The sequence below is a fragment of the Nymphaea colorata genome, chromosome 8 (genome assembly GCF_008831285.2).
Source record: "Nymphaea colorata isolate Beijing-Zhang1983 chromosome 8, ASM883128v2, whole genome shotgun sequence".
NCBI classification, from domain to species: domain Eukaryota; kingdom Viridiplantae; phylum Streptophyta; class Magnoliopsida; order Nymphaeales; family Nymphaeaceae; genus Nymphaea; species Nymphaea colorata.
The window spans coordinates 16,910,630-16,924,624 of record NC_045145.1 but is presented as its reverse complement, the minus strand read 5'-3'; the positions used below and the strand labels follow the sequence as shown (position 1 = coordinate 16,924,624).

At 40.7% G+C, this 13,995-nt stretch overlaps 1 protein-coding gene across 6 annotated transcripts; it reads right to left on the bottom strand.

The window, feature by feature from the left end:
- Positions 1-1,229: 1,229 nt before the first annotated feature.
- On the bottom strand, positions 1,230-10,859 carry LOC116259224 (BTB/POZ domain-containing protein At5g47800-like). 6 transcript variants are annotated; one of them, XM_031636934.2, is made up of 8 exons: positions 10,666-10,859; positions 10,312-10,571; positions 10,089-10,213; positions 5,906-5,987; positions 5,547-5,761; positions 4,660-4,729; positions 2,399-3,529; positions 1,230-2,034 (listed from the first exon to the last, which is right to left on the bottom strand). In XM_031636934.2, the coding sequence occupies exons 5-8, from the start codon at positions 5,603-5,605 to the stop codon at positions 1,420-1,422; spliced, it is 1,875 nt and encodes a 624-aa protein (XP_031492794.1). In that variant the 5' UTR covers positions 5,606-5,761; positions 5,906-5,987; positions 10,089-10,213; positions 10,312-10,571; positions 10,666-10,859; the 3' UTR covers positions 1,230-1,419. The 6 variants fall into 6 exon arrangements, with proteins under 6 accessions (XP_031492794.1, XP_049935177.1, XP_031492792.1 ...); XM_050079220.1 differs by having other exon boundaries at positions 10,089-10,571; XM_031636932.2 differs by having other exon boundaries at positions 5,547-5,717; positions 10,089-10,571.
- Between the last annotated feature and the right edge of the window lie 3,136 nt (positions 10,860-13,995).

The following is a 13,995-nucleotide window of genomic DNA, read 5'->3' as shown; positions in this document are numbered from 1 at the left end:
AAGAATTAAACGATAATTGTTTATGTTTAAACAAAAATGGCTACAGGTGTTACTATGTTCTACCTGCATGTGATGTTGCAGCTCCTGATGTTACTCCACACTTCAAAGTCCGCTGTCTTTTTAATTAGATGCTGCAACCAAGTTTCCCTTTTTCTTTTTTCCGTTACTTTATTCTCTTGCTTCTTTTTTGTGAAATTTGCACTCAAAAATATATTTTTCTAACAAGACAAATGCAAACATACCTTAAAACTAAAAGTAATCCTATTGATAATCCGCGTCATAATGTCACGAATGAACATGCTCTAATTCAACAAATTGAGAAGGTCCTGAAACTTTGTGATTCTGCAAAACATAGTTTTGGCAATAACCCGTTCTTTCCTTGAGATTTAGTGAACACGTTTTGGGCTTCTTTTTTCCTAAACTTTTTCCTCCAGAGTTTTTGTTGAATCTTAAAATAAGTTCGAAACGTAGAACGATCTGCGGTGCTGCAGATATACCACAACCAAGATTTTGCACTTTGATTTCACCTTGTGTACGCTTGTTCTTCGTCTTTTTTCCTTTTTTACAAGTAAAACGGCATTTCGGATCTCATCAACTTCGATATTTCATTCGCAAAAAAATTCTAAAAATTTTGCTTACTGTTTCTTAGATTTATCAAGTCGATCTATAGAATCTTGAAAATTAAAGAAAGGGCGATAGATTGTGACGAACAATAAGCAAATCTTGGTTTGGTTTAAAAGCATTACAAACTCATAAACAGATCATGGTTCGGATCCCCTGCTTCGTTCCAGCCTCCATATCCCCTGACGGGCCACAACATTTCGATGCATGTTTGGGCTTTGAACTAGAGATGATATGAGGACCTTGTGCCCATATCATCTATGAAGGATCAGACTCTATTATATAAACAAATTACACTTCTTTTTTGCCTAACCTGACTAATCGGCTCCCCACTCAAGCCAGCAGTAATCTGAACAACGTATTGATTCCCTTCTATGCATCAACCACATATTTGTAACATTTGTTACGACTCAACCCAATCCCACATCAGGCTAGGGCCCCTGATCCGACGGATCCCATCCCGTGTTTGCTAGAACACCTGAAGTGATCCATGCACAAGGTTTGCGCCTAAGCGACCAGATCGTTGTGTCTTTTGGACCCAATTGTATTGTTTCTCAACTGAGCAAGATGGCTGCAACATTACAGAGAAGCCTTTGCAAACCAAACAGTTAAGGGAACATAAATACAACGCTTTATTTCGTTGGTACACAATTATTCCATAAAGCAGATAAATTGTGAAAATGCTGTAGAATAAAGCTCTGCAGAAGTAAGAGAAATTGATCTTATGCGCATATAATATATCCTAACCCTATTGGTAAGATAGACAATGCGTGGGAACAGAATAGTAACTAACCTAAGCTAACTTCCTCTCTGAACAGGCAATTTGCTACCCATCTTTGTTGTCCTATGGGAGATCGGAGGCATCCCCGTAGGCTTTACCTTATTCTTAGGATCAGCTTCCTCCATGATTTCACTTGTCACAGCCCTACTTGAAACGTGATCTGCTCCCTTGGGTCTGATCTTGCTCTTGGAGTCAATTTCCTCTGTGACCTCCATCGCTTTGCCCACCTCCATGACTTCTTTGATTGTTGGCTTCGCGGTGCCGTGGGGCGCCCTCTTGTCTCTACTGTAACTCTCCCTGCTAATACTCATTTCTGCCAGTTTCCGGCCATCACTCTGCTTGGTCATCACTTTGTCACTGACTAGATCCTTACCTTCAGGTGCCAGTGGCGTTTTCCTATGCGTATCCTCACTCATTTGTGGAAGCATCGCCTTTATGTCATGCCGTAGTTCCACGTTTTGGCTTATGGACATCGCAGCGCTTACATGCTCTAGGAAGAGGACCTGCACCACAGTCCTCAAGGGCAGCCTTTCATTCTGCACCGCATGCATACATGCATCTATTGACAATTTCCTGCAGTCCAACATTCTGCATAGCCGCTTCTTTTGCGACTTTGAGATATCAGGATGTTTCTGCAGCTCAAAAGATGACATGCACAGATTAGGCAAATTTGAGGTTGGTCAAGGAATCAATAAATAATTTTGTCAAAGTCGAAGAAATGTGTCTATACTAAGGTAACAGATAACTAGAATTAATAAATAACTTTGTCAAAGTCGAAGAAATGTATTCATAATAAGGTAACAGATAACTAAGTGGTTAATAATCTCTAGTTTGCTCTTTATTTTGTCATTAACATATAAGAAACAACCTTGCTTTTGAAATGCAGAGTGCCAACTAGCATGCTGTTGATAGCTTATTTTAATTGGGGACTGGTTCTTCACATAAAACCCATTCAAAAGCTTATGCGCATCCCAAATCTCCTTGAGCAATTGTTACCTTAAGATATGAATCGATTATCCTGTAAAGATCATCATGAACCGGCCTTGCTTCCTCCGGCAATGTCTCTGCCAAATCAATGAGCTTGGACACTGGAAGATTTGCATCTTTTGCAACTTCAACTAAATAAGAATCAATCAACTTCCCCACTTTCACCAAAGATTGATCTGATTTCCCATTTTCTTCTCGAGTCATGCCAGTTTCCGGCAATGAAGGACGCCGATAGTCCACTAGGAAGTGTTCTAACATTGTCTTAACCAGGTTTATCTCACTGAAAGCACTAGAACTTGGAGAAGATCCTCTTAGCTTAAGGAGGTCCACGAGACTGGCTTCCTTCAGCTGTCTCCCTGCGCGTTTCATGATCTCCGATATGGCCCAATCTGATACACCGAGTCGACTCGCTTGTCTCAAAAGTCTTAACAAGAATCCAGTGGATACGGATCCCTTTGGTGTTGGGATCTGACTCACTATAAACTCCAGTACCTCCCTCTGCTTCACAACACTCTCTGAGCTAGAGCTTTCAATGGCTGCTTCATCCGGCAAATGCCGGCACGCATACACATGGAGTGCCTCCCCTACCAGCGGCGCCGGAATCGACGACCGAACCATGGACAGAACCCGCTGAAATAGTGGGACATCAAGGTCTGCAATGTCCTCGGTCCACCAGTCCCTTGGTGCCCGCTTGTGGGCCTTCTCATTGAACCCAGGCCTGGTGTAAGTGTAAGACCAAGTAACAGTGGACAAGTCGGCCAGGATCTTCGTCGCGACGGCATCGATGCACCGGCCGGTCATGCCCAGGTTCTCAGACCAGGTTGGTAGTGTCACAGTGGACTGAAGTGTGACAATTGGGTCTTTCCAAGCTTGGAGGATGAATGAAGCAAAGAAGAGCTCCAACTTACTAATGAAGTTTCCCTTCTCTACTGCCTCAGTCATTTTCAGGAAATGTGAGGCGCACAGTGCCTTGACTATGTTGGTGGCACTGAGGTTAATGGAGATGCCATAGCAGAACTTGACACATAGCTCAAACCCTTCCTCCCCTGCAGGTACCTCATGAAGATCAATGGTCTGAACATCTGAACCGTTTGAGTCACATAATTGTTGCAACAGTCCACACTTTGGCAGCAACAGAAACTGCACCCAACACAGTCACTCATAAAATGATAATAAATCATAACAACAACAATAATAATCATAATAACGAAGAAGAACAGAAACTGTTGGGTTGCAGATCCCACCATCTGCACTCTGGCCCTGTCCTGCTCCATCCCCACGTGGTCTAGGTCCGGAAGGACGGTCTACTGGCAACCAACTGAGTCTGTGGTGTTCTCTTTCTTTTGGAAGGCAAATTGCGTGAAATAATGGCTGCAGGGTAGGATGTAGACAACATAGTCCTTGTCTGTGATTGCTTTTTCAGACTCAACCGGCCAATATAAAAAGCCTGACAGTCCACTAGGCAAGTCCTATTAGCTTTCGTCCACATCATGGTGACATGGGCTTAGGTGCTAACAGTTTGGCATTGCTAGAGCCCGGAATACCCATAGATAAGGAAATCCAGTTCTCGTACAAGTGGTCTCAGGCGGTGGGGCTAAATATGTATAAACCCTTGCCTTACTAGATCCGGCCAAATTCCAACTACGCTAGGTAATCTTAGTAAACACATTAAAGCCACTTGGATGACGTTTGACATTGCGCAAGGTTTATATCAACAACCACACAGACTGATTTTTTGAACTGTCAAATCAACTCAATTGTTCGTTTATAGGGCGCTAAGTATAAAGTTACTTTCTAAAAATTTTAAATATACATATAAATTACGATTCATCTTTTTGAAAATGAGTTTCATGAGTGACACTTTATAATCAGTCCACAGAGACCCCATATGACAGTACTGCTACATATATCTACATACTGACATCAATATAACAAAGCCCCGTCGGCCTAGGTCACCCAAGTGGTCAAGATGGTACTTGGAATAATGAAGGGATAAACAAGCCCTTCTTCCTAGAAAGGTTCTTCATCATTAGGAGGAAAAAGTACCTTCAGATGCAGAATACTTTTGCTTTTCGATCGGTAGCATGAACGCTGCTCCTACTTGGCTAAGACGCTGGACTTCAGATCTTTAAGTTTAACGAAGCCAAGAGCTCGTTTCGTTTCATGGAATAAACTATTAGCATTCTACCTAAATTCAGCCTGCCTATGGAAAGCACAAATGCATCATGGATTTCACTTCATATTCAGCATGATGGGAAGAAGGTGAGTACCTTGTGCAAAAGATACTTGGTGTTGTTCACTTGTATAGTCAGGTCGCTAGGAACATCCAATGTAATTGACCTGCAATACCCAAGGCGTCAGAAAACTGCAGTAATTGGTCCAATTTATCCTACTGTAGGCAAGTGAACCAATGAAGAGAAGCCATATGGACTTCCGACGTCGGCAGCCGTCCAAGTGGTGCGTGCCATGTAGATTGAACCGGTGCTAGCTAGTCCATGGACCACCTGGACTGTCCATTTTTGCATCCGGGCCATGTGCCAGCTTTTGATTTTGGATACATGACATGAAATTTTGTCAACACAAATAATGGACTAAGTTGCTATCAAGATTTATGAAACCGTAACTTTTCTACTAGAATCATTAATGCTAATGAAGTTCGTCCCTCTCAAAATATGACCACAATGCGAAGGAAACACTGACCGATGTTTACAGAGAAGAATAAGATCTTCATGGACCAAGCAAGCCATTAGAATCATGTTCCTATTATTATTTTAAAATTCCCTCCAAACTCAAATGCTAAATCAGAATTCTTCGAGATTGTAGCAGCCAACATAGATTTCCATACTAGAAGGTCGAAATAACTCGTTACGCATAGATGCTTGAATTGGGTTTTCATAGGCCCGAAGCTATATATCTAAAATCGTAACATCAAATGCAGCACAGGCCCTGCAAGCATGGGCGCGCCCACAACACATACAGAGAAGTAACTATTTACTATCAGTTCCCAATGCTTTGTTTCTTCCTTTTCTTTTAGGAAGAAGCACTTAATAAAGATGTAGACTGTCTTCCTTTCACCGAAGCTTCTCGTTTAACATGGGCAAAGTGACTTCACTTGTGCGTTTTGCAGTGAATTTTCCTGGGAGAGAAATGTTCATACCTGGTAGCGTCTACAGTGAAGAAGGTATCCGGTCTCGAGCCAATTTTCATGAACTTCATTGCTGCCTTCTCGTTAATATCAGAGTTCCTCTTTATATGTCAGTGCCGGGCTTCTCAAGTCTGCACGCTTGATTAGGCAGAAACTATAGCCAGAATGGGACTCCCCCTCTACCTGATGAATGGCAGGTTAGAGTTGAAGCATCTCAACGTGGAGTCCTATGCTCAAAAAATACAGTAACAAGATGAAAACGAAAGAAAAGTATCATAGAGCGGTTATGATATATGTAAGGAAATTAAGATCTCTTATGTAAGCTTGTAGAAAAGTCACTTTTTTTTTACTACCAAATCTGAGACGCATACCTGGCAAGAAAGCAGCTTATTAAGCTCGAAAAACAACGCGCGCGGATCCCTCACTGTAAGGTCGAACCTGATTGCAGTACTCCTGGATGAGAATAGAAAAACAGGAACTTACATCAAACTCTTGCCTTTTAATTAATAAGACGTAGAAAGAAATCAAGAGAAATTTTCTCGACTACCCAGTACCCAGAAGGTAGAAAATAATATGATGCAGCTTCATGACTCAAAGGTCCTAATATATATATATATATATATATATATACTGAAAAGCAGCAAGCAGAAACAAAATAAATAAATGCAAAGTAATGCCAAAGCGCGATTACATGGAGCAATCTGAAGCTTCCTAAGAAAACAATCAAAGTACAAAAGTGGAGGAGACGAGAGATCTTCTCCCCATCAAAATCCAGGGACAAGAAGTCATATATGTACGATTGGATGATAGTGTGGTTGTTTTCAGAGTTAGTGAATTGGCTAAAATGTGATGGGGGGGAGTGGCATGCATGGACAAGATACAGTATGCTTTTCTGTAGTGGCAGAGCCATAATAATGGGGGGACAAGCAGTGCCCCTACAGTGCCATGGGGTTTGGCGACCTAAGTAGGTTGCCTCTTGTAGTTGTTCAATGATATGAAGACATTGGAGCAAAGGCCCTATGTTGGGTGACCATCAATGCACATATAGAGACACCTCATGGGGTCTGTTGCTCACTATATAGGACAAGGAATGAGTGGATCCATCCTGGACCATGGTATTGGATTCTTTATCCAATTTGGATGTACGCTTCTATACAGTCCACTCCTTATGTGTGTGTGTGTGTGTGTGTGTGAATGTGAATGTGAAGAGGGCGGGTCTTCATATGGTAAAGTAGGATGAACACTTCGTATTGTCATTTTTTGTGCGGTGTTGCCTTAAATTCCACGTTGAAGAGGGCTAACATCTCTTATATTTGTCTGGTTCGAAATAATGGAGATTCAGTACAGCTGTAGATGTAGGAAGACTAATAGTATATTCCAACTACATAAATTAACCCTTCTGTCTTTTTTCTGTTCTTCTTCTTCTTCTTGATCTCGGGAGTGTGAGAAGGTCTCATCCCTACCAACCAAATCCATTAACAGAAGGAAGAAAATTTGTTAAAGAGGACTATAACGAATATGGCCTTGTGTTTTTGCGCTTTAGGTTGGAAGAGAAGATGGGTATGTCAGAAACTGTAATATAGAAAAAAAAACAAACAAAATCAGTTAAACTTTTCAGTTCAAACTAGCTTATAATCTCTTATTTCAAATTAGGGTGAGTCCCAGACCACCAAGCCCTATGAGAAGGACACTAACATGAGGCAATCGATTTGCAGAGTCCGCACAATTTATATTAATTCACAAGTGGTCCAAGTGATATCTTTACCCAACCCCCAGAAACCCATTGCATCTTTAGCCAAAACCTTTCACTAGTAGCAAGTAAAGTTTCTCCCCCAAACTTTATCCTTGGTTTCTTTCCTCGTTCTCTTTCTTGGTGTATAACTCAACAGGGAAATCTCATGATGACTTCGTACAGGTAAACCATATATATGAAAATGCCCTTGTAGCTCCCTTTTTTGCGAGTTGAGATAGTATTCTCAGCCTCAACCTTGTAGCAAAGGGCTGGGCATCTACCATAAATTCGAACTAATCATGTCCCATCAGCCTTATGCCTTTCAACTTCATTGCCACATTCAGCGGTCAACAAAAAATTCATTAATGCTAATCTGAGTACAGAACCCTAAGCCCAAATTACCTAAAGATAAAGGTGTTTCACACCAGAAGCACCAAAAACTAGGGCTCCTCACAAGCTGAGATTGAGCCAACTGCAACTTGGTTCACAGCTTGATCTATATAAAGCTCGGCTCATCTCTCTTTTAATCATACATAGTAGAACCATGAGTTTCATGCGACAACAGTAGGAAACGCTCATTATATATGCACATTCAACCAGCTTAGTCTAATTAATTTAATGGAGCTCAAAGGAGCCAAGACTACCTAGACTTTACTTGTTATATCACTTGACCTCAACTCCTGCAGCCCTACCAAGAAGCAGACTTGTGAGTGCTTGCCAGTGGTAATCTAGCTTGTTTTGAGTTTTAGTTAACAGGCTACACCACCACAACACCAGCTGTATCATTGTATTCACGGAATGGTAGGTACAAGAGTAAAAGAAAACATGGAGCTCCAATCAAATTTTGTGGGCAATTGCCCAACCTGAAGTATATATGTCCTGCATCTGTGCAAGTGGAATACTTTTAGGTCAGTGGTCCATTTTTGACATTACTTCAGATGCTTCCTTTTCAAATTGCTTTGCGTGTGAGAATGATGGAAAAGCAGAAACTTTTAAGAGAAGGAAGGTTTGTCTGCTCAACAGCACGAAGAAAGAGGGTAAGAGAACCAAAGGCAGCAAGTACTACACGAATTTTTTGACTTCCAAGGGAAGCAGTACTGGGAATAGAGAGGAGGTCATTTTTATGACAGCGGACGACACACTCTCTCTTTCTCCTGTTTTGAATGGGAAGGAAAAAGAATCCATGTTACAGAACGCCAATAGTTGATGGTAAATGTTGCCAGTAGATGTGACTTGGGACCTGTTTGGTTGGCACTGGGAAAACGAGGGGCGCTTTCTTAGGAAAGAAGATGTACCTACAAAAAGCACCACTCGTGCTGTTTCCACTGGGAATTCGTATGAAAAAGGCGATCTGCTGCTAGAAAACTGGGGGACAATTAGATCTTCTGCACCATTGGCCGGCTGCTTTATGCTGGCATGGAATGTTTCATTTATGCTTGCAGGAAAGCACACATTGCTGTTTCCCACGGGGAACGAGTATTTTCCTGAGCCTGCTGATAATGGGGAGAGGGAACAAGTAGAAATGGGTTTGATACAGGATCATTAGGAAGTAACTGGTAGGATCATAAGGAAGGTGATGATGTAGCCCACGAAAATGCGCTTTCATCAAATAAACGACTCCATTAATGTAGAGAACTCATGTGCGCCCAAGAAAGAGAAAAAAAAATAGACGACACACAATGACCCGATGCAGTGACACTATGGCAATTGCTTGACATACATGACCATCGTTTTCAATGAATTTCGTTTCCTCAAACTATTAAGAACAAAAAAAAAATAACTTCTAGAAAACTAGAAAGAAATCTATGGGGATTATTCGGTAACACAACAAACATAATGTTCCATAAATATAAGTCAGATTCATGAAATATTATGTTAGTGTTCTTGTTGCCAAACGCCACTTAAGAACATCCCCACATATTTCCTAATAGTATCTTCCCACCTAGGTAATAGGCTTAAACATCATGACAGATAAGCTTTTTTTTCTTCCCCACAGTAACCTTATCATTATGTAGAGATCAGCACGCGCATAGAGAAGACTATCCAAACGCATATATCCATATCATAGAAACCAAACCTAAACTAAATGCCAAAGCAGCCAATGCATCCAACGAGGATCATAAAATTTTTAGGATGCTGTACTTAGACTTTTCGCATACCAACTTCCCCAGACATTATTATGTGGGGAAGCATAGTATATAGCATATTTGGTCTTTGGGGAATAAGTTGATTGATGCAACCCTTTCTTTCTTTTCCTTTTTTTGCTTTTGTTTGATGCAACACATTCTCATCTTAAAAAACAAACAAGCGAAGAAAGTGGGTTGATCCAACGAACTGTAGGGCAAACATTTCATATATATATATATATATGTTCTGGTAGGACATGTGCATGAATGCCCCTATCAGATGCATGGCGGTATCCAAAGAAAGGGCTGTTTTTATTCGAGAAGATTAATTTAGACGCGCCTTTTGGTATCCAACCACATCATGACGAAAGATTTGCCCCTTTTTAGTCGCAGATTTTTGAGGTTTGGCATGTGGGAAAATTTATTTAATCGTATCCAATTTTTTAATTCATGTCATGGGCGTACCCATGTACAAATCCATTTTCAAATTTAAATAATGAATATAAAAATGTGACGCACGCAAACACACACACACGCGCACACATATCTATGATTTCCTTACTTTTTTATGTTAAAAAATATACAAGTAGCAACTACCAAGTACCAATGCAGAGCTGAGGAGAAAATTATTTAAAGTTAAAACAAACAGAATTGAACTAAAAAAAAACACAGAGAGGCAGAAAGGAATGAGGATACCTTTCAAGTAACTGCTGGCTACGCCAATAAGCCAACTCCTGCTGCTTTGGATCCTCACGGACTTGGACAAGCGCTTCAAATTCCGGCGCCGGAAAACCGCTTTTGAGGCGACAGAGAAGCCTTGTCTGTGGCACCCATGATCAGCCCCTACTTGCGGAGTTCACCCACCATGCACCAGCCCAACTACCAAAAGGCATATAGTTATGGGGTTCGACCGGAATACCTCCTAGACGCAGCTCCCCGCCTCGGAAAACCACCTGTTCCACGAACTGCCGCTCAAAAGGAACCAAATGACTCGTCGCTACTTCGACCGTCCATGCAGGAACCCAGACGCCAAATTTGCACGACGGAGCGCTTCCCCGCGACACTTCCCTCGTCGGAAAGCCGCCGTTACCATAAGTTGGTTTCTGTCGGGAGCAGCAAAACAAGATGGCTTTTGCGTCCACTTCCTCCTTTCTTCCTTATTGGAATCTTCGCGGCGTCCTGATTTGAGTAAAAAGAAACACAAGGCGTGAAGCGATGCTTTGCCCAATATATTAAGAGAACAAGATTCTAAACAAAACCTCCATGCACTGACCAACTTTGAGTAGCGGTATTCCGGCGACGAGAAACCAACTTCAGACAAGGTGAGAAGGCCGTAGCGCCCCACAGACAGGCACTCACTGTAGCCGTGGACTCTCTTATAGCTTTTCTGTCTCACTTTCCAGACTCTCGATCGAGGGGCGTCTCTCTTGTCCCCGTTCGAAAAGCATATATACCGATAGAAAGGGAAAAGAAAACGGGGACGAATGGTGCACTATAGCCCGCACGGCCAACATAGGATCCCGGTACACGCGTATGCAGTTTATTATTGTTGTTATTATTATTATCATAGAGAAAGAGAGAGAGAAAATTAATTGTCAACAAGAACTTTAGAACTTATATATGTTGCTTATATTTTAAGACGTTGGTCGAAGCTCCTTTAAATGTTTGTACTTTTTTCTTCATTTTAAATCTCATTTGTTTAATATTTTCTGGGATTTTCCTAGAAAAACTAGCCCTCCTAATTTATTGTGAGATCTAAATTTACCGACAAAATCAGGCATGATGACGAGACTTTGACTAAGCATCAGACCGTGCGAAGATTTTCTGTCTGAGAAAATAAATTCACGATTCAAACTTTTTTTACAAGATATTTTACAACAACAAAAAATGTATAAAAAATGAGAATAATGATAGTGTCGGAACAGCCAAGATATCATCGTTGTCATATTTTTGAGAGGACATCAATCAACCTTTGAGAAATTTCAGACGAAACTGTGATGTTGTTAAATATGAAAACCGATGCCGGCTCGTGAAGAGAGATGCAAATCAGTCTGCACCAAGACGCCAACCGGATCTTCATCTCCTGAACGGCTTGATATTGCTATTAATCCCATCATCTTAAACATTATAACTAGTGTGGTAATTAATAACATGAACCGCGTAGTTTACTTAGCGACGTATTTGTCTTTGCACAACAAATTATGCCTTCACGAAACATCCTCTTATGAAGAAAACCTTGCTGTTTATTGTTTTGTCAAAAACGAACGTTTAACAAACTCAGTGTCGACCGTCATTCAAACGGCCTCTTAAATATAGCATTTAAAGATCTCGCTAGAAACCCCTGACATTAATTTATCCTCCTCCCATGGCCGAACAAAAATTTAAACGATCGCATCTTTGTACTCCAAGGAAGTTTTTTACTGCCCACTGCCAGACAGCTAAGCATTGAAAATCTGTCACTAAAAACAGCCATCACATATGTAATACACTAGACAGCTTTTAATGATATATTCACAGTGATTTCAACGATAGATTTTAAATTTTTAATTATTTGTATGATTGTAGAATTCACTAATCCAACATTATCATGCTAATTAAAACAAACGGCAAAAGATAGAAATGGCGATATAAGTCAACTTGGTGGGGGTTAGGTTATGCAGAGAGGGGTGATATTTATTGTAGACGTGTTGAAAGGGAAGTAAAGGATTTGGTCCCACCCACTCTCCAATTTTCAGCAGAGGAATGGCGTCGCCTGTGATGGCGGGCGTGGGGGGAGTGAGGAAGGAGAAGGAGAAGAAGAAGAAGAAGAAGAAGAAGACATGTGGGGTTCACGCGGTGGTCCACCAGGCCTCGCGTCACGACGGTGGCGGTCGGCCAACTAAAGCGTAGGGAGAGCGCTTTCCAACAAGCACCAGGCATCGATGTCGAAAGGCCGTCACCTCATTTCCTTGGATGTGCCCTCCCCTGTTTCCCACTCTTTCTTCCAAATTATTCACTGCCAAAAATGCATTATACTAAAGTAGCACACAAACGTGGACATCAATGTACAGATTTGGATTCATGTGAGGTGAAAAGAAAATTTGTTAAGCCCATCGATTGTAAACCCTCCTTCTAATAATGTGTCCCTGTTACGTTGGATTTCACGCTTTTTTTTTAATCATATAAGTTTAGATGTTCCACTTTGATCATGCTGCTTTCATTTGTGAAAGACAACCCCGAAAAATAATAAGCACCGGAAACTCTCAAGGACTTTCTATGAAGTATATAACGCATGAGAAGTTGCTGAATAGTTAAAAATTCAAAAAACATCGATTGAAAAGCAGTCGTCACACACACAACAGTACTCCATGGTACAACTACAGTTCATGATATTTGTAGCAGTGCTTATGACGGTGGATTTTTAATTTTTATTGATCAAGATCCCAACAGATTTGAGTCACATGTAGATGAGAGGATTTACTAAGGTATCTTGAAACAGTGCTTCCTTACACATAGTCCATTTGACGATGGCTCATAGGGATGTGATGATTTGGGAGGAAATTTTGACGTAGTCTCTCGTGATTCCCATTCTCATGTTTGAGTGGGTTGCTCCAATTGTGAAACTAAAATATTTTTCCCCGGCCATTGAACATACGCTAAAGAAGAAAGTGGACCTAACTGACCGGTTGTATTTAAAGCAGTCAGTATGCGCAGTGCTCTAAAATTCAAAAGTTGAATCAAGTAGATGAATTAGGCTGCCAATTCAATTAGTTAGCGCATTAAGCATCTCAGCTGACATTGACATTTTATAAGCGATAAGTAGAATAGATACATGCATATTAAAATTAAGAAACTTTTAGTATAATCATGAATAGTATATGACGTGCAGCACTGCGGCCGTTGAATGAATTAATTATTTTTGCCACCAATTGGATTTGGAACTTGGTACGTAGGGTCTGATGATTGTAGTCTACTACAAAATTCATTCTTTTTTTTTTTTGCGAAAAAAAAATAAACATCGTTTTAGGTATGCCACCTAAATCTGCAAACCAAGTTTCAGAAAATGACTAGAAAACCAAGTTTTAACAAAATTTACTTTTTATTGTGTCATCCAAATGATACCTTATTCTTTTGTATGTACTGTCGTTACACCAAAATTTTTTTAAGGTAAGATACAAGGACGTAAAAAGTCTTTAGTTATTTTAGTTACTAAACATACATTTTAATTCGATGATATAAGAAAAAAAAATGTTAAATAATAATCATAGAGAGCTAGATAGATAATAATCATAGAGAGCTAGCGAAAAGATGGCACCTAAATTCTCTTATAAAAGCATTGATAGGGGCACCATGCACCGAGCCAAACGAAAATGAACCCTACATCGCGTTGGGGTTTAGAAGAAAATGACTCCACGAATGCTTGCTGCCATTGGCAAAGTTTCTCCAGAATCGCTTTCAGTAACTTTCCTTGTGCAAGTCAGTGTATTCCTGATCTTGTACAGGCAAGATAAAAAGCTTGGACTATTTGGTTGCACAGTGGGACAATGCGACTCCATTATCTTCATGCTGTCCTCTTACTAGGAAGATGTGCTCATTGGCTTAGAGTTTGTATTTACATAAGAAT